This window comes from Perognathus longimembris, chromosome 4, assembly GCF_023159225.1.
Source record: "Perognathus longimembris pacificus isolate PPM17 chromosome 4, ASM2315922v1, whole genome shotgun sequence".
Taxonomy (NCBI): domain Eukaryota; kingdom Metazoa; phylum Chordata; class Mammalia; order Rodentia; family Heteromyidae; genus Perognathus; species Perognathus longimembris.
In genome coordinates this window covers 15,211,059-15,230,702 of record NC_063164.1, presented here as the reverse complement: position 1 = coordinate 15,230,702, position 19,644 = coordinate 15,211,059, and the positions used below count along the sequence as shown (strand labels likewise).

The 19,644-nt window shown below is 52.3% G+C and overlaps 1 protein-coding gene across 1 annotated transcript; it reads right to left on the bottom strand.

The window, feature by feature from the left end:
- Positions 1–7,352: 7,352 nt before the first annotated feature.
- LOC125350832 (cilia- and flagella-associated protein 65-like) lies at positions 7,353–13,858 on the bottom strand. Its single transcript, XM_048345731.1, has 11 exons — positions 13,726–13,858; positions 13,446–13,553; positions 11,540–11,584; positions 11,096–11,298; positions 10,570–10,701; positions 10,032–10,206; positions 9,742–9,833; positions 9,013–9,156; positions 8,737–8,829; positions 7,964–8,043; positions 7,353–7,501 (listed from the first exon to the last, which is right to left on the bottom strand). The coding sequence occupies exons 1-11, from the start codon at positions 13,822–13,824 to the stop codon at positions 7,353–7,355; spliced, it is 1,320 nt and encodes a 439-aa protein (XP_048201688.1). The 5' UTR covers positions 13,825–13,858.
- Between the last annotated feature and the right edge of the window lie 5,786 nt (positions 13,859–19,644).

Here is a 19,644-nt window from a genome sequence, read left to right as displayed (position 1 = left end):
TAGGTGGAAAGCCTTCTTTCGGGTGGCGCTGGTGGTCGGCCCTCCGCCCACAACTCTCCTCGAGCCTCTCAGGCCTCTTCTCCCTGGAAGATCGATGTATCCAGACCCCTGGCGACCCCTTCCTTCCCAAACTACCTTCAGGCCGCTCGCTCTCCACTTTTCCCCAGTCCTTGGGACCCGAGGTCGGGCAGTGGCCGGGCCTCGCCGCGAGGTGGCGCGAAGCGCAGAAACCACCGAGCCCCGGAGGCTTTCTTGCCCCACCTTGGGTTTAGGAATCGTAATGAGCAAAGAGGGGAGGGGTAGCCACGGCTGGAGGGGAGAACATGGCCACCTCGCGCTCCTACCCCTGACTCACGACGCTGCCAGGGTCCCGCGTGTGCGACCCCAGTCTTCACCCGGCCCCTACTACTGGGTGCTCAGTGTAGGCCCGGCTCTCTCTGTTCAGGCTTCCCACGAGAGATGTCCGCTAAACACCAGGAAGCGGGCACTGTCTCTATCCTGCATTTCCCAGAGGGAGGAGCAGAGGCCTGGGCAGAGGGGTCCATGACTTGGCCTAGGTGTCTACAGCTAAGTGGTCCAGCAGAAGTGTTCATCCAAAGGCCTTTAAGTCTTGTCCCAATACCCCAGTGCCATGTGTGGTGAGGGGGGGGGGGGTAGATACAAGTATAGGGAAAAGGCTGGGGACCCCCTCCCCCCAAGTGATAGCTCCGGGAAAGAAACTTCACCACTGGCAGCTGTCCAGTAGGCACAAAGGCTTTCTTCTAAATTGGTGTGTGTGTGTGTGTGTGTGTGTGTGTGTGTGTGTGTGTGTGAGAGAGAGAGAGAGAGATTCCAGCAGAAGTGTGAAGAGCAAGTAGGAACTAATAATTGGTTGTTCTTCTGAGCCAAGTGCTTCCTTTATAGATCCAGAACAGTGCCGTGAGGCCTGTTTGCATGTGCAGAAGTGAACATGGAGCCTGCTAGGAGGTGCAGGGCCTTGTCCCAACTCACAGCGTCACAGTGAGTAGACCTCAGACTTTGAATCCAGAGCCAGAGCTCTGCCACACCCATGCTGTCTTGTGACTAAAAGAGCTCCCTGACCAGCTCCTGAAAGAGTGGCCATGCTGCCTGAGATCCTTTCTCCCAGTCCTCAAAGCCCACTCCCACATTAAGCCTTTAGAGTTTTGCTGCCCGTTTTCCCTGCAATGTCAGGCCTAAGATCTTGGCAGGGCTAACTGCTCTGTCAACTCCTGGATGATAATCAGTTCCTGGCACTCTTGCCACCCACCACATCATCCTGTTTTCTCTTTCGCATTTATCACTCTGTAAAGACAGCTTTGAACATGTTCCAGTCCTGGCTTAGACTTAGGACCTGGGCCCTGTTCCTCACCTTTTCCCCTCTTAACCACTACAGTCACCTCTCCATTTCTGGCTTTTTAGAGGTCAAAGTCTCATGAACTATCCTGCACAGGCTGCCTTCAAACCTTAACCCTCAAATCTCAGCCTCCTGAATAGCTGGGATTACAGGCATGAACCCCTAGTGCCAGCTCAAGACATTAAAAAAAGCTTGTGTTTACAGGTGTTTCAGTGTCTCCCTTGCTAGATTGTAAGCTCCGCTCACAGGGGCAAGGACTGTTTACCTTGTTGTGGTCGTCCTCAAATCTAACACTGTGCTAGATACATAGTAGGCACACAATAAAACTTGTCAAGTAAGTAAACAAATTGATGGTCAGGTGTGAGCCAAATGCCAGTGAGAAGGGGTTACAGAGGAAACTCTCCAGTGGAAGTGGGGAGGGTTTACCCATCCCACTAACTTCTGACTCCTGAAGTTCTGGGTTACTAGGAAGCGGGGCTGGGGGGCGGTGTTCGGGTTAGAAGGATATGGTTCAGAAATGGAACAACTTTGGATGGGTTTGACTAGGGCTTTGATTGCACAGTTCCTTGGGGGAATACGCTGGACAAACACAAATGGGGTATAGTTTTACCCAAATCACGAGGCAGGATGCTAACTACAGGCTGAGCCAAGAGCCAATTTTGGACCCCTGGTGTCCCTGCCCCCAGCTCTGTTTCACAAGTGTGAGCATGGCAAGAGTCAGGCCCACGGTTTTCCTTCTCCCCTTTCCATCCAACAATTCTAGAGATGGCCACCAGGAGGCATAGCCCGTCCTCACTGGCTGAAAAGTTGCACACCAGAGGTGAAGGAGGGTTTGAAGTCTGGAGGGGCGCCTAGCAGGCTAGCAAATGCGTCAGATTGTGCATTCGCTTTGTCTGTGACCCTGGCCCGGTGTGTTTGTTCCGAGGCAGTTTTTGTTACTGTTTCCAGAAGTGGGACGTTTCCAGTACAAGGGGTATTGGTCAGACAACAGTATTCCACAGGGAGAAGGGGGCCAGGGAGAAAGATTGAGAGAAACTGGCAGAGACAGACATTGAGAGAAGATAGGTGAAGGAAGGTCACCTTGAGATCCAGGTCAGGGATTTGAGTGGGGAATGTGAGAAGACCCCCTTCCCCCCCCCCCCCCCGCCCGCTTCTAAAGTTCTAATCCTGACACTAACCAGCCTCTCACTTCTCTGTACCTCATTTTCCTTATTAGGGAAATAGTATCCAGATCCCACCACTCCATGGTGTCTAGTTGTATTTGCAGCCTGTTCTCTCAGAACTGAAGAGCCACCAGCCCGGAAGCCCTCTCAGGGCCCTAGGCCTTCCTTGCTTTTAGCTCTCCTCATCACCAAAAACGGGAAGGAGCCACGGAGAGAGCCCAGGAAGGGCGCTGGTGTGCCAAAATGGGACATGGGATGATTCCTTTTCTATTCGGTGCCCCCCTCCCATCCTCTTTCCCATCCAGCTAGTCCAGCTCTTGCTTCTGTCCCCCCTCCCATCCCCAGCAGCTGTTCCTGTTTGTTTTCCCAGCTCAGTTGCTCTCGGAGCTTCCTGAAGGATAGATGCCCAGGTGGCTTTGTTTGCTAGCTCAGCACCATCCCCTCGACACCCACAGGCTCAGCCTTCCAGCATGAAGGGAGGGAAGTAGAAAACCCCCAGCACTCTCAGGTCTGGATCTCAAAGGCACCCCCAGATCACATAGGGATCTCAGCAACCTCAGAGAATCGCTGTGTGGAGCCCATCCCGTCTATCTCAATATGGACCTTTGGAGCGGACAGAGAAATCTCAGAACATTACCACCACTCCCAACTTGCCTCGCACACACCAGTCTCTCACAAACCTGGAAGATGCCATTGAGAAACCCTCACAGACTCAAGCCTGGTTCCTTCAGTGATTCCAACCAGACCCTCTTCCCATGTGGGGATGTGTAGAGCCTACAAAGAAAGCCAATCCTGAGCTCCCACTCCGGCCTCCATCCCATTAAAGTCCCCGAGAGGCCTCAGAGAAGCGCCATGCCATGTGGAATCCTAGTCCACGAACAGTCTTGTCAGTGCTCCTGGGCAGTTTGGAGGCGATGATAGACAATATCATCTCAGGACAGCCGGCTCCCACCTCTTCCCCTCATTTCACAGGGAAATGATCTAGGCTTTGGAAACTGAAGATGCAAATTCTGTGAATGGTGCCCTCAGCCATCCTGGTCCCATCAGCCACTCCTTTCCAGCCATGCTTCCCCAGTCCCTGCCCCACGTCAGCTCTGGAAACAGGCAGATGAACTCCTTCCCTGGGGCAGTGCAAGCCTGGTCTCCAGGGAGACAGAGATAGCTCTGTGCAGGGAGAGTAGCCCGGTTCAGGCAGGCAAAGGAGGGAGCCCAACCCCCACAGACCCATTGTCCTCTTCCAAACCCCATCTTCCAGAGCCCCTCTTCTCTGCCCCTGGCTAGTGCTGAGGAACTGGCCACCCAAAGCACACCACCTGCTCATGTAGGCCCCAGCCACAAGGCTCTCACAGGGAGAGGACACCACACAGGATCACAAACAAATGGAAACACAGTCACCCACAGTGTCAGAATCGTGGGGATGATCCCATGTGTTTCACATATAGAACAGAACACCTCAGCATCATGCTTTTGTGTGGACAGACATTTGTTCACTCACTTAGTCTTCAAACATTTAGTGAGATGTATTCTGTGCCCGGCACTGTGGGAGATGGGGACTCATACACTTGAGCAGTGTCCTTTCACACGCAGCCACATGCTGCAGTTCCATAGGCATTGAAGGGCTTCTCCAGTGGGCATGGGGGAGGAACCTGCTTCCTGAGGTCAAATCTCAGCTTGTAAGTTGGATGCCCTTGTACTCTACGTCTCTGCTTTTCCTTCTATCAAATGGGAATAATTGTCTAAAGGCTATTGTGAATATTGACACACATGTAGAACACAAAACAGCCTGTACTAGTCACCCAACAAATAGGGGCGGTTACTGTTGTTGTCCTCTGCTGATTTCTAGCCACTTTGGTTACTGGTTCTCTCCACCACCCCCGGGGCTGGGTTGGGAGAGTGGGGGCAGCCAGCATGGCAGATCTGTACCCTCCTTTGCACCTTTGCCCTAGAGAAGCCAGCAAAGGAACCACTGTGCTCATGAGCTAGGATTGAGGGGGTCAGAGCAGGTCTCTGCTCTCCAGGAAGGAATGCTGGGGTGTGGAACTGAAGAGCTGTCTTCTGCCCCCACTGCTTTTCTTGGCTCTGTAAGTGGTCAACATTTTAGCTAGTCAGGTCTGGAGGCCTCGGGCTTTCGCCTGTACATTAAGCAGCCCGTTGCTTCTGCAGGGGCCTGCCAGCCCTAGAGCAATACTCCCCTCCCTCCCCAGCCTCTGCCTGCCCCACCCAGCCACCCACCTGGCCTAGCCAGAATGAGGGGGCGAGCGCTCGTGCGGTCTCCATGGGGATTAATCTCCAAGAAGGTCATCAAGGCTCCGGTGCTGCCCTGGCTGGATGGGGATTAGCACCTAGGTATGAATCCCCACCATCCACGGTCAAGTCTCCCTGCTCTCACACAGAGCCTGAGCAGCCTCCAAGCCAAGAGGTTCCAAGGCCGGGGCAGTCATCGAGTGGGCGGAGGGAGGGCAGCTGCCCCAGCTGTTGGCTTGTCCAGCTGTGACCTGAGGAGAGATGGAGGCAGATCTATGCCCATCACTCATAACCCTCGGTATCCAACCAGGGCAGAAACCTAGACCAATTCCAATTTGTCTTTTAATGGCAGGTGACTGATTTCCCAACACGGGGACATCACCGACCCCCCATTCCACTGCATTTCCAGCCCTAGCTGTCCTCACTTGCAGGCTACCTCTAGGTCCTCTATTGGGGGTAATTTCTGCACCCCAGTATGTTTTCATAGCTCCCTCTTCCTCTACATACCTCAACCTCTAATCCCTCACCTCTCTGCAGTTCCTACTCGTGTGTTCTCCGTGTGTGTGTGTGTGTGTGTGTGTGTGTGTGTGTGTGTGTCCCTCTTTTCCAGTCTTCTCTCTGGTTCTCTCTTCCTCTGGCCTCCCTTTAGGTCTCACCCTCACTGGCTCTAAACGCTCACTTGTGCATCTCACTCCCATGTGTTCTGAGCTGTGCCCGTGTCTCTTTCCTTCTATCCTTCCCTCCTCTCCATTTTACTATTTCTCCTAGGCTGTTTCCGATTTCCCCAAGGCTGCATGACAACTGTTCAGTCTCTCTTCCATTCCCCCTACTACCTGTCCCCTCCCCCAGCTAAGGTGCTGACAGGGAAGACAGGAAGCAGGCTCCGGGCTGGGAGCTGGGAGGGGGGAGGGGCTGCCCGCACACCAGCTGCTGAGCACCCTCCCCCACTCCCATCCAGCCCAGCACCTGCGGGCCTGCCAGACTCCACCCCTGTCCTACAGGGGAGGAGGGATGTGGAGGACCGATCTGATCCCCATTAACACCCAGGAAATGCGGGTCTTCCGGATGGGTAGGGGTGCAGGGCTGGGGGAAAAGGCCCCGGTGAAGCGGTAGTAACCTCTATCACCAGGGTAGGTCCCAGCCTCATTTTTATTTGCCACCCTTCCTCCAAGGACTGTTCCCTGTGTGTGTATTGGGGGGAACCATATAAAAGGAGACCAGCTGGTGCACCCCCAAGACCTGGAGTCCCAGCAGGAGGCGAGCTCTAGCCTTTTGCCATCACTGGGGGGAGGGGAGTAGATTCCTTTCTAGACACGGAGTGGAAGCAGCAGCTCAGGCCAGGCCAATCAGCCCCAGGCTAAAAGGAACAGCTAGGCCCCAAACCGAAGTGTCCTCGGGGAGGCCAGGATAGGGGCTTCCCACATCCAGAAAGGGACCTGCAGATCTTCCCTCACTCCTGGGACAGTTCCACCAAGAGGCTGCCCTCTCCCCAGACTAGCACAGGGACAGCAGGGTCACCTCACTACTACCCCAGAGGGCCTCAGAAGATCTTGTAGGGCCTCTGGGTAGCTGGGTGAAGGGTGGGGTGGTAGAGTGAGTGGTGATGGAGGGGACAAGCCAGTACTTCCCCAGGAACATTTAGGGGTCACCTCTACCTGCATGGGGGTACACATACTGGTCCCCATGTGATGCTCTTTTATCATAAGAGGACACCGAGGCTCCTTATTGCTGTTGAAGAAACCTTCCTTTACTCCCCACCTAGAACTGGTCCTCTTCTCTGGGGGCTGACTCAGCACCATCATACATTCTGGAGAGGGGAGAATAGAAGCTACCTGGAGTCACAAGACACACTGAGCCCCGGACCAGCTTAAAGCCAGGCAGACCTTGTGGACTTCTCAGTTCTGGGCTCCTCCAGCAGGTGTCTGGGTTTTGGAGGCCTCAGTCACAGCATTTTGGGTAACTGAATAAGGAATGGTCTACCCCAGGTTTGAGTGATGACTTATGATCCACAGACTCTCCGGAGCTATGGGCTGCTTAGACATGGCTCCCCACAGCTGAAGGCATCCAGAATTATGGAAATTGAAAGGGGGGTGACCTCCTGTGTCTGGGGGACTCTGTGTTGGTTCTTTGCAATATCTGTCTTGGACATGTTTGGACTGAAAAAAGAGAGGAGGGCGGGCAGGGGAACCAGGTAGGAGGCACGAAGTGAAGTCTCAGGATGTCACCAGAGACCAGAGGTGAATTTGAATCTCCATGGAGGCCCTAAGCTTGAGGCGCCTACTAGACTCCCCATAGTTCACACCTTTGGCTACACCCCCTGAAAGGCATTCATCTTCCCTGTCAAGAAGTTCAAAGGAAGGCCAGGAGCTAGGATATGGAGGCTGGGGATCCCCTCTTACAGTTGATTTGGTAACACCCGCCCCCCCCCCCACTCCCCATTGTACAAGTGGAAAAACCTAGAGGCTGGGAAACGACTTGCCCAAGGCCACAGAAGACTCCGAGACAGAACTGGGCTAGAAACCAGATTTCCACCTCCAAAAGAGCATCTGTTCCGGTCCACCGCCTCCTCCTCCTCCTCCTCCGCCACCCGCTTAGCCCGCAGGACCCAGCTCGAGAGCCGGGCAGCCGGCGGGGCGGTCTGCGGGCGTGGCTGGTGGCTTTCGGGGGTGGCCGGGTGGGAGCCGGATCTCCCCGGAGAGCAGCGACCCATATGGTGGCGGCGGCGGCGTCTGGCAGTTGCCTGCGTGGCGATCAGGTTGGCCGGCCCCGGAACCGGTGCCGAGAAGCCGCCCCAGCCTCACGCGAGCCGAACGAACAAAACGCTCAGGTCCGGTTTGTGCGAGGGGCTCGTCGCGGGGCGGGAGCGGAGGGCCCGGGGGGGAGCGATCCGGTCTTCCTCCGGAGGGAGCAGGGCCGCGCGCCGGGCTCCGCCGCCCTCACCTGCGCACCGCGGTGGCTGACACGTCGCAGTTGCACACCTGGCCCGCCCCTCGCTTCCCGGCCTCCCAGCTCCCTCCACCGTGCCCAGCCCAGCTTGGCCTGGTCCCCAGCCCACGCCCCGGAGCTTGTGCCTGAGCCCGGGCTCAGCACACTCTTTATACTGCCACTTCTGTGCCCGCCCCTACACACACACACACACACACACACACACACTCGCACACCTGTCCGGGCGCCCATTTGCTCGGGGCAAATATTGACTCACGAAGGCGGAGCGCCCTCCCCTCCTCCGACGAGGCCTTGGCGGTGGGGGTGGAGGGGAGGGTGCTGGGGACCCGGGCGCCTCTGGAACAACACCAGATGTCACTTTTCCACCCACCTGCCTCGGGGCGGGGAGGAGCTGAGGACAGAGGCTGCCCGGCGGCGGCGGGGGGGGGGGTGTGGGGGTGTGGGGAGGAGGGGAGGGGGAGGACGGAGAGGTGGGTGGCTGTCTCTTTAGGGAGGGAAAGGCGGAAGGTCTAGTTTGGAGATGGGTTCAACACCTGAGTTGCCCGGTAGGGTCTGTGATCAGCTGTCTAGCAGTGACCGTGACCTTCACCCCAGAGCCTAGTTCCTGACCTTCGGCTGCGTGCCTCAACTTCCCTTCCTTCCTAACCTCTTAGCAGCGCATCCAAGGAAGTCAAGCAAACACGGGTGGGGGGGGGGATGGGATGGATGGGGAACCACTTTCTGTGGCCACCTTTTCCACCGATTGATCGAGGCTTTAGTTTAGGGGGCCGGGGCCAAGGCCAGCCGCGTCTGGGGCGAAGCGCCCTGTGGTGGGAGGGGAGCTGCGGAGCGCATCCTTCTAGCCTTTCTCCTCTCTCACCGGGTCCGCCCCTCTCAGAGCCCGCGCCCCCTTCCCTGGGTCCGGAAAATAAAGTTCAAGCAGACAGAAAAAAGGCCAGATGCTTTACTGACGGGGGCTGGGGTGGTGGTGGGGGTCGGAAAGGGGGACGAGGCATCTAGGGCTGAATATTGGAGGAGGCGGGTGGCGACATCGGCAAAGATTCGGTCGTGGGGTCGGCGGCCACACTGGACGCCTCCTCCGCTGGCTGCTCGGGTGGCAGCGGCGACGGCAGCACGTCGGTCCTGAAAAACAGAAAGCCCGGGGTAAGGGGGGGGGGGGAGGGGAGGGGGCGGATGAGGCTTCCGAGCCCCAGGCGCGCGCGCGCACGCCGTGCCCTGGCTGCGTTCCCGCCCCTCCCTCCGGGTGCGGTGCGCACGGCGCGTGCGTGCGCGCGCCCCCCCTCCAGCGCGGTCCCGGGCCCTCACCTCGGGGGTGGCGCGTTCACGGGCGGCAGGGTGATGATGCGCGGCCGCGAGGTGAGCACCACCTCCCCGAAGCTGGCCTCCACTAGGACGTTCTGGATCATGTTCTCCAACAGCGCCTCCTGCAGGTTGGCGAAGGCAGGCAGCCTGGAAAGGGGAGGGGGGGTTACCCACGTTATTATCCGGGGGGCCCCCAGGGCCTGCGTATGGGTCCCTCGGTTACCCCTTGGGTGCAGGCTCTGCACGGCTGCTCACTGGACTCCCCTACTCCACCTCCCCCTACATGGTGGGGACGTTGCTGCTTCAACTCGGTGGATGCTCCACTTGTGGCTGGAAGAGATCACGGTGTAGCCAATCCCCGCAAGAGCCCAGGCAGTGCAGTGTGGACACCCTAGTGTCAGGTCTGGAAGGAGTGGTGACCAGGATGCAGAGGAGCTGTGTGGGGGTGTAGGGAATCCCCAAACAGACAGAATGTATCCGGGGAGGCAGAGGAGGCCCTTGGAAGATACCCACTTGAAGAGACCTTGAAGACTATATGAGCAGGCTCACACAGAAAATAAAGCTCAGTTTTGTTGTTTTCCAACAAACTTCCCAATTCAGGACTTAAGCTACCAATATAATGTCACAGGATCCTGAGTTATAAAAAGATTTGGCACAGGTAGGCGCCAACCTCAAAGTATCATTGCCATCTAGGAGCTTTCTCCTGCCCATTATCCAGGCCTGGGGTCTCACCTTCCAATGGCTTCTTTCTCATCCTGCTCCTGCTCCTCCTTCATCATGAGTTTCAGGTTCTGCTTCCACTGCCCCTGCAGAGACTGCTGGGACTGCTGTAGCACAGGCTCAATTCCCATCCAGGTCAACTTTACTTCCTTCCCCTCTACCTCTTCTTCCTCCGCCTCCAGCTTTTCAAACTCATAATCCTCTTCCATGTCTTCCTCTTCTTCCTCTTCCTCCTCCTCTTCCTCCTCTTTTTCCTCCATCTCCTCCTCTTCCTCCTCCTCCTCTTCTCTTTCCTTCTTTACCATCCCTTGATCCTTCTGGACAGAAGTCAGGGACATGATTGGCATCAAGTACAGGCTGCTGTAAGGGGCCATGGTCTGGGCCGATTTCTCACTCCAGAACTGGCAGAAGTAGGGCACTTCCTCTACCAGGTTTTGATCCACAGCCTCATGAAAGTTCCTGTCTTCCAGAAGGCCCCTGGGTGGCAGGAAGGAGGACATGGGCTTTAATGAAGGAGAGGGGGTTGCCTTGCAGCTCCCTGAGAAACCCTGGCTTTCAGGGCTCCCCAAAGAGCAGCTCTTGTCTGTTTTTACCTGCAGATGCTAAGTGAAAAGAGCCTAGCCCCTGTTGGTAAAAATAGATGCCCTTGGAGAAAGCATCATGGAGCTTCATAGATTCTTAGACATGAATAGGAAGGACATGATACAGGCATGGGCAGCATGTCAGAATGACACAGATGAGAGGAAACACCACCCTCCAAGGAAACCCCACTTTAGGGGCTTTGATGACTGAGATAAAGAGCTGAGATGGAGAAGATGAAGGCCCAGAAGTGGTAGGTACCTGATGATGGCGGTAAGGCAGTCAACGAGAAGTTGCTTCATTTGCTTGGGGATAGGCTCCTCTTCTTCAGTGACAGCTTCTTCCTCATAAGCCTCTGACTCTTCCCCGAGGCTTTTCTTCTTCGGCGGTTCCCTGGAGCAGGCCATGACACTCTAAGTGACCTGGGCAAGCCACCACAATGGAGCACAAGCCATGGTGGTAGGCACCCAGGCAGGAAGACATAAATGCTGTGGAGGCACCCCAAGGTTTAATGCAAATACAGAACTAGGAGCTCACCCCTTCATGTTGTGCAGGGCTCTGAGTTGACAAAGGAAGGAACAAAATGGGGCAGGAGTCCTGGGTAGGCTCCCTACCGATTCTCTGGCCTCCTCTTTATAAAGGCCTAAGCAGCAGTGGTGGCATCTTGGGTCTCATGGTGCCCAGTAAGTCTCGCTACCTCTGCACTCACCCCAGCCCTCACCCAAGGTTTGGGTTTGGGCATCCCCTGGTCTGGAATGGGGTGATCCCTGCTTCCCCAAGCTTTCACCAGTGCAAGAAGTGGCGGGGAAATTCGGAGAAGAAGTTGGTCAGGTAGTAGTCAATGGAGTGGGTTCGGGCAGTGAGGCTGAGGCAGAGAATGGCTGGCGTGGGTGGCTGGGGGCACAACCAAAGTGGCTCCTCCTTCATCATCCGCAGGTTCCAGCTGGCAGGGCGGCTGGAAGGTTGCTGGTTTGTGATGGGGGGCAGCGTCTTTGGGAAAGACATGGATGACGACGGGGGTGGGGGTGGGGAGGGGGTGTGTTTTCATCACTGATTTTCATCACCCTTGACTTAGCCCCCTAACAAGGTCTTTTGGGGCCACACAGGGGTGGGGTCTCACCCATTGTCATTTTCTTCCCTTCCCAGGGGCTGGGCCAGGGGGCTCGGGGTATCTCTGGGAGTGAGCACAGACTTTCCCAGGTCATTCCAAGGAGGTCCCAGCCCTCCTCACCTTGTACCTCCTCACGGGCTCACAGGCTGTACAAAAGGCTCTCGGCTGCAGAAGCAGACAGATCCTTGCTTAGAATATGAGAGACCCGGCCCATAGCCCGTTCTCTGCCCTTCTTGCTCACCAGGACTAGGCTCTGTTGCCTTCTTGGTCTTTCCCACCTCCCCTCGCCCACCCTCTTCCAGAATCTTCCCTAGGGAAGCGCTTCCTGATGACAAGGGAAATCTGTTCAGCTAAGTGAAAGAAAAGGAAACACCACCAAATGTGGGCAGGCTGCCCCAGAGGTGCTTGTTCTTGTCTCCTGGGGCACTAGAACACAGCCTGCGTTATGGAGACTGGATTGGGAAGGCCCTCCCTGGGCTTTCCCGAGGAGAGATTGGCATTCGCAGCAGGGAAGAACTTCAGAGGGGGCAAAACCTTTCTGGGGTCTCCCTGTGGTGGACACAGAGATGGGCAAGAACACTAGCACGGACACAGGCCAGGAGACTAGGGACGGGTCAAAGCTCTGTTTTGTATTTACTATTGCTCTCACTCTGGAAACACAGACAGCTGGTATTTAGGGCTTGTTCACTGGGTGCTACTTTGGGAAAGGCATTTCATGTGCATTAGCTCATTCAATCCACACATATATGTATATATACAGGTAAGTAGATAAGTGCCTTTACACATTCTAAAGTATATAAATGTTTATACATGGGGCTGGGGATATGGCCTAGTGGCAAGAGTGCTTGCCTTGTATACATGAAGCCCTGGGTTCGATTCCCCAGCACCACATATATAGAAAACGGCCAGAAGTGGCGCTGTGGCTCAAGTGGCAGAGTGCTAGCCTTGAGCAAAAGGAAGCCAGGGACAGTGCTCAGGCCCTGAGTTCAAGGCCCAGGACTGGCCACAAAAAAAAAAATAAATGTTTATACATGTAGGTGTATGTACTTATATGGATTTAGGCAACATTGGAGTTTGAACCCAAGGCCTTGAGCTTGCTAGGAAGATTTCTAGCTTTTTTTGTTGTTGTTGTTATTTCTTGAGTCTTGCTTTTTGCTTGGGAACAACCTAGACTGTCATTGGGATGACAGGAGTGTGGTACTACACCTAGACTTTTATTGACTGAGCTAGAGGTTTCATGGACTTTTTGTTGGGCTGGCTTCAAACTGTGGTCCTCCTGATCTCAGCCTCTTAAATAGCTAGAATGACAAGAAAGAACCACCTTGAATAACTTAAAATATATATATATATTTTTTTTTGGCCGTCCTGGGCCTTGGACTCAGGGCCTGAGCACTGTCCCTGGCTTCTTCCCGCTCAAGGCTAGCACTCTGCCACTTGAGCCACAGCGCCGCTTCTGGCCGTTTTCTGTATATGTGGTGCTGGGGAATCGAACCTAGGGCCTCGTGTATCCGAGGCAGGCACTCTTGCCACTAGGCTATATCCCCAGCCCTTAAAATATTTTTGAGCTTTTATTTTGCATTTATTAAAGGGGGGCAAAATGCTACAAAAAGAATCCTCTATTGTCCAATTACTCAGCTTTAACAATGAGCAGTTCATGGCCAGTCTTGCCTCACGAGTCCTCCTCTGAGTTATCATGAAGCTAATCAAGGAAGGAATCAGACTTGGATGTTCTGTTTCCAAAGCCTCTCTCAAAGCTACTATGCCACAATGCCTTTCCTCAGAAGAAGAGCTCTGTATATCCCTCCCTGTGTTGCCAGCCCCAGTACCTAGCAGCCACTCATGGAATCCTGCTACCCGCAGCTAGGAATCACAGCCGGCCTTCTCTAACCCCACATGACCTGGGACAGCTACGGAGATACTAGGCTGAGTCCAGTGAGTGAAATCCAATCTCTTGGGGAGATTTGCAAGGAGGACTACCTCGGCTAACTACTTCTGTGCGTCTGGTAAGCCCCGTGGCCCTCCTCACCTTCACTTTCCTGTCTGTGATGATGAACTCCTCCTCCTGCCGCTTCTTCTCATTCTCCCATTCCTGTAACTCCCTGTGGTACTGCCGCATGAGTTCTTGCCGATATACCTGGACCCAGCACAAGGCGAGAAGGTCTGGAGTGTCTCATCGAGCTTGCTGGATGGAAGAACTGACTTCTGTCTCTCTCTCTGGAGAGTCTAGAGATCTCAGGGCCCAATCCAACCCCAGGACTGCACACTGCGTCTTCATCACCATCTGTCTCTCTCGGGCCGGTACTTACCTTACATATCAGGTCCACGCCATAAAAGCTGGCATGCACTGAGGCCTGCAGGGTCACCACAAACGGGACGGTCTCTTCAGGAGCCATTTCCCCTTCCATGGGATCCACAGAGATCTGTTGATTCGGGGAGGGGGTCGTTAGGCTTTCACGGGAATGGGATTGGACAGGAAGGCGTGGGATAGCATGGGTCAAGGTGGGACAGGGATGGGATGGGATGAAACAGGACAAAATGGGAGGCAGTGGGATGGGATGAGATGGGGTGGACTGAGATGGAGCACGGGAGGATCAATTGCAAGCCCTGCTGGAGGTTCCGAATCTGGAGGTACAGGAGATGCTCACCTGCCCAAAGTCTATGGAGCTTGGCTGCCAGGAGAAGAAGATTGTTTCCTTTTTGGAGGTGTTGTTGAGGAAGAGCATGCGGCTACACTTGCTCTGTACAGGGATGTTTCCCAAGGGGATATGGGACTGGGACAAGAAGACAACCTGTGGATGGAGACAGCATAGCAGCAATGTTGGGAGGTAAGGAAACAATAACTGTACAACCACTACCCTTTCTCTGCATTTTCAACAAGTACTGTGTTAGATGTTTCCCTTGCATGGGGTCCTCTCAATGGACTTATGACGTATGAACTACGATTGTCCCCATTTGACATACATGTTGCTAAGGTTCAGAGAACGTAAGTAACTTTTTTCCAAACGCCTTGTGAAGGCAGATCTGGGATGAACTCAGACAGCCTCACTCGAAAGCCTATGATTCGAACCGTTAAAAGAAGCTTGGGAAGAGGTTGAATCAGAACTAGTTTAGAGAAGGCGGAACTAAAACTATGGTAATTTGAATCTTGAGTGGATAGTTATAAATGAGTGAGTGAGGAACTGCTGGCATCTCCACTGGGCACAGAATAGGAGCTGTGTTGCAAGAGTATCTGGAAAGACTGGGATCACACAGAAAGGGTCCTTTCTCTCTGTCCAGACCCTGAGGGGTTCTAGCCTTTTCGTGCTCATCCTGGGGTAGAAATCCAATGAGGGTCCAAATGAAAGGCTATACACATGGATAGTGGTAGGATGGATACATAGATCAGTAAGTGGTGTGTGGGTTAATGGGTAGATGGTGGATGCATGTATGGGTAGCTGGATGGCTGGGTGGATGGGTGGCTTGCAATAATGAGTATTATATGACTTAAAGATGGTATTAATGACCCGATTTTTTTTAAAGCAACATCCTTCTAGATTCAGGAGAGGTACTATTCTGTATGAAGATAATAATTAGAACGAGACGCCGTCTTTCTGGCCCTTCTAACATCCCAGTCCTCTGCCCAGTGAAGAGGCTGTGAATGAAGCCCCTCAGCAGGTGGAGAGGCTGGAGCAGGAACATTGCGGGCACTAGATGGCAGGGTAAGCCTTTCGTGAAGCAAGGAGAGTTCCGGCCTCGCCTCCCTACCCTCTTCAATCCCATCTTATGGCCTCCCCAGCCCTTTGTACTGGCCACCATGGGCGATGTAAGCCTCCCCACCCCCACCCCCGCCAAGACCTCAGGCCTCCCCCAACTCTTTCCTCACCTGCCCGGGAATCATCAGCCTATACGGTACAGAGCTGGTGTCCCATGAGCAGATGTTGTGGAATGGGGCTGTGTTACCCATGACGTTGGGGTCATAGCCCACTCCCTGGAAGCGGATGAGGGCTGAGTTCCACCCCTCGATGTGTATGGGCACGTCCACCTGGGAAGTTAAAGGGTGGAGTAGGGATTGGTCAGAGAGGGGTCGGGTGAAGAAGCCCCAGCCTTCTGTTTCCCAGGCTGCTGCTCACTGTGTAAGTCTTGGCTTCAATGGGTGAGAAGATCCACAGGATCCTAGCCATGGTACCTGGCTGGATCTCCCCTTTGGGGTTGAGGCAGCAGAAGATGGAGTGGTCGAAATTTTTTTCCTGAACCTGGGACAGCATGCTGGTCTCAACTTCATAGGTCACAGGCACTGAACCACCATTATACAGCTCATAAATCTGTGAGGTGGGAGACAGAAGAAGATAGATTGCCACACTAGTTCAGAGCTGCAGGCTAGCGAGGCTGGAACTCGGTGTCCTTTATGGGAAGGCAGGTTGTGGTCTGTCATTGCCCTGAGAGTTCCCAAGCATCTCCAAATGCCTCTGATTTCCCCTGTGGCTTGCTCACCATGTAAAATGTGTAACTGTAGAGACAGCCTATATAGCCTGTAATATTTTAGGGTAATTTGCAATCCTATTTGTAAAGGAGAAATTAATTTTAATTGCCCTCAACCACCCCCCCCCCCCCGCTTCTCTGTATGTGTATGTTGGTCCTGGGGCTTGAGCTCACGGCTCAAACATTGTCCCTGAGCTTTTTTGCTCAGGGCTAGTATTCCACCATTTGAGCTGCAGCTCTCCTTCTGGCTTTTGGTGTTTAACTGGAGATAAGAATTTCTTGGATTTATCTACCCAGACTGGTTTCAAACTATAATCCTCAGATCTCAGATTAAGTCATAAGGAGATCTTTGTGTGGGTGTCCCTAGCAGTGGAATGTAGAGGGATGTTTATCTACAAACCATCCAGCCCCTTCATTTTTTCTTTTCTTCTCTCTTTTCTTCTCTTCCCTTCCTTCCTTCCTTCCTTCCATCCTTCCTTCCTTCCTTTCTTCTTCCTTTTTTTTGTCCAGTCCTGGGGCTTGAACTCAGGGCCTGGGCATGGTCTCTGAGCTTCTTTTGCTCAAGACTAGCACTCGACCACTTGATCCACAGTGTCACGTCTACTTTTTTCTGTTTATGTGGTACTGAGGAATCAAACTCAGAGCTTCATGCATGCTAGGCAAGCACTCTACCACTAAGCCACATTCCCGGCCCTCTTTCTCTCCCTCCCTTCCTTCCTTCCCTTCTCCTTCCCTCTCTCCCTCCTTCCTCCCTCATTTCCTTCCTTCCTTCCCTCTTCCTCTTCCTCCTCCTTATTCCTCTCCTCCTCCTCCTCCTCTCTTTCTTTCTTTCACTAGTCCTAGGGCTTGAACTCAGAGCCTGGGCACTGTCTCTGAGTTGTTTTTTTTTTTGCTCAAGGCTAGCATACTACCACATGAGTCACAGCGCCTCTTCTGGCTTTGGTGATTAACTGGAGATAAGGGTCTCATGAACTTTCCTGGCTGAGGTGGCTTCTAACCATGATCCTCAGATCTCAGCCTCCTGAGTAGGTAGGATTACAGGCATAAGCCATCGAAGCCTGACCTCTTCATCATTTTATAGGCTCTCCTTTTAGTCCCCAATGAGGCTGTCACTCTCCATGTTTGGCTTTGAAGAAAGTCCTAGTTAAGCAGGTGAAAGGAAGTTCTAGTTTAAGGGGTGAAAGGAAGGTATGAGTTATTCAAAGACTGACTGCAAAGAATGTCCTGGGAGAAAATCAGAGTTTTTCTGGTCCAGCTTTCTTTTTTGAGATAAGAAAACTGAATCCAGACAGTATGAACAGTTCACCTAGATCTGGTCCTGGACCAATTAATCTTTCTCCAAGTTCACTCCAGAATATGATGACTTTATTTTTCTAGTCTGGTCCACCCTCATAATCTCTAGGCCTGATGCTATGGACTGAATTCTTATATCTGCCTCCACCCTCAGTGCATACATATTCTAACACCTAATCCCCAGGGCCATAGTACTGAGAAGTAGGTCCTCTGAGAAGTGATTAGGTCAGGAAGGTGAAGCTCCCATGGATGAGATTTGTGTCCTTTGAGAACTCACTATCTACAAACCAGGAAGCCAGCCCAGGCATGAAAGTCCATTAGAATCCTATCTCCAAAGTAACTGCCAAAAAACTGGAAGTAGAGATGTGACTCAAATGGTGGAATCCTAGCCTTGAGTGAAAAAAGCTAAGGGACAATGAATGCCCAGGCCCTGAGCTCAAACACAATGAAGAAGAAGGAAAAAAAAAAAAGAAAGGGAAGAAATGTATGAATTAAATGTTTTCTTCTTTATAAGCCACTCAGTCTATGGTGAATTGGCAGCCAGAGTAGATTAATAAAATTGTTATCCACTGTCTATTGAAAAGCCTTCTTGGTATGCATATTTCATTGAGTTATCTTAAGCTATTCACTCTTAACACCTATTCTTTCACCCAGCTTTTCTCCTTTCCACACATGTCCCTGCATGCCCCTGTGACCATTTCTGTCACAGTCCTGAATGGGGTTGCCGGAAGCCAGAGAGCACAGGGAAGAAAAAGGAGCTGGGGGCTGCAAGAGCCCCTTTAGGCCCAGGAAGCCCATTTGGCCTTTATTCTAGGCAGAGCAGCTTGAGACTCCTGCCCAGCAGCAAGAGCTTCTTAGTGGTTGGAGATTTGACAGCTATGTAATGTTTTGGAAAATACTTATGCCTTCCTTTTAGAGATGTTCAATGGTGTGTGTGTGTGTGTGTGTGTGTGTGTGTGTGTGTGTGTGTGTGTGTGTGTATGTTGGGGCCCTGCCCCTTAGCTTTTTCCACTCAAGGCTGAGGTTCTGCCACTTGAGTCATAGCTTCAATTCTGGCTCTTTGGTGGTTAACTGAGTCTTGGCAGGCTTTCCTGCCCAGGTTGGCTTCAAAATGAGATCCTCAGACCTCAACCTCTTGAGCAGCAAGAACTATAGGCCTGAGCCATCAGAGTTCAGCTCAACGTATATGTTCAAAGCAAAGGCGCTTGATTCTTGCCAAGTGACCAAGTCCATAACTTCAAAAGGATTCACATTCCTGTATCTTATACTCTAGAAAGACATTCTTCTATTTTTTTAGATATTCTATTTTTTCTAGATATTCTTTTTATTTTTTTTAAATTTAAGTAGTTGTACAAAGAGGTTTCAATTCCACAAGTCAGATTATGAGTAGGATGCATCTTGATCAGTGTCACGCCTTTCATCAATCTGCCCAATCTGTATCAATCCCATCTATGCCCTCAATTTACCTAGGTCCACTTTCACATATGCACGTTGAATATTACAACTGCATTCACCCACCATTCCTCCCTCCATCTGCCCCCTCCTCTGGCCTTGCCCCTCACTGACAAGACATGTTTCAGCTTCTTAATACTCATTTAGTTTATTTCAACTGTACGTTAACTGTTCAGGGGAGTTACACTATTGGAATCCTCCCCCGTGTATGCTATATTTTAGATAATTTGTGTGCATAAATATGCACATGACCTCATCTATGTTTTCATATGTATGTCTTAATTTATAAGGACATTCTTCTTTTTTTAATTTATTTATTAATTGAACACAAATTTTTTTGACAAGGTGTTGTGCAAAAAGGGTACAGTTACATAGTAGGGCAGTGTGTACATTTCTTGTGATATCTTACGCCCTGTTTTTCTTTCCCTTCTCTAAGGACATTTTTCTTTTTTTTTCTTTTCTTTTGGCCAGTCCTGGGCCTTGGACTCAGGGCCTGAGCACTGTCCCTGGCTTCTTCCCGCTCAAGGCTAGCACTCTGCTACCTGAGCCACAGTGCCCCTTCTGGCCGTTTTTCCATATATGTGGTGCTGGGGAATCGAACCAAGAGCTTCATATATAGGAGGCAAGTACTCTTGCCACTAGGCCATATTCCCAGCCCAAGGACATTCTTCTTAAAGCAGTGATTTCCCAACTTTAGCCAAGGTCTATTAGTGAGTAAGTCTAAATCAATATAAGAGATCAAATCCAGCATTTAAAGAATGGAGAAGATTGAGGGTAGGATCGCAAGGGGGGAATGATAGAGGAGGACCATGGACCGGGTGACAGAGATCAACATGCATTGCACTCATAACCTCATTTATGGAATTGTAACCTCTGAAAAACTACTTAGCAATAAAACTTTTTAAAAAGAATAAAAGAAAAAGCCACATAGTTTGCACACAGGAGCCAAAGGTTTATGATATTTCTATACCAATTGTGTACATGGTAAATACTGAAGTATATATAACATATAATACGTTGTT

Bases quoted from the DNA above. Each gene is read 5' to 3' on its own strand.
- LOC125350832 (XM_048345731.1), bottom strand. From the start codon at position 13,824: ATGGAAGGGGAAATGGCTCCTGAAGAGACCGTCCCGTTTGTGGTGACC. The intron at 11,299-11,539 runs GTGAGGAGGGCT...TCTTTCCCAAAG, and splicing joins AGCCCGTGAGGAGGTACAAG to ACGCTGCCCCCCATCACAAA. The intron at 10,207-10,569 runs GTACCTACCACT...CCTGCCACCCAG, and splicing joins TGCCTTACCGCCATCATCAG to GGGCCTTCTGGAAGACAGGA.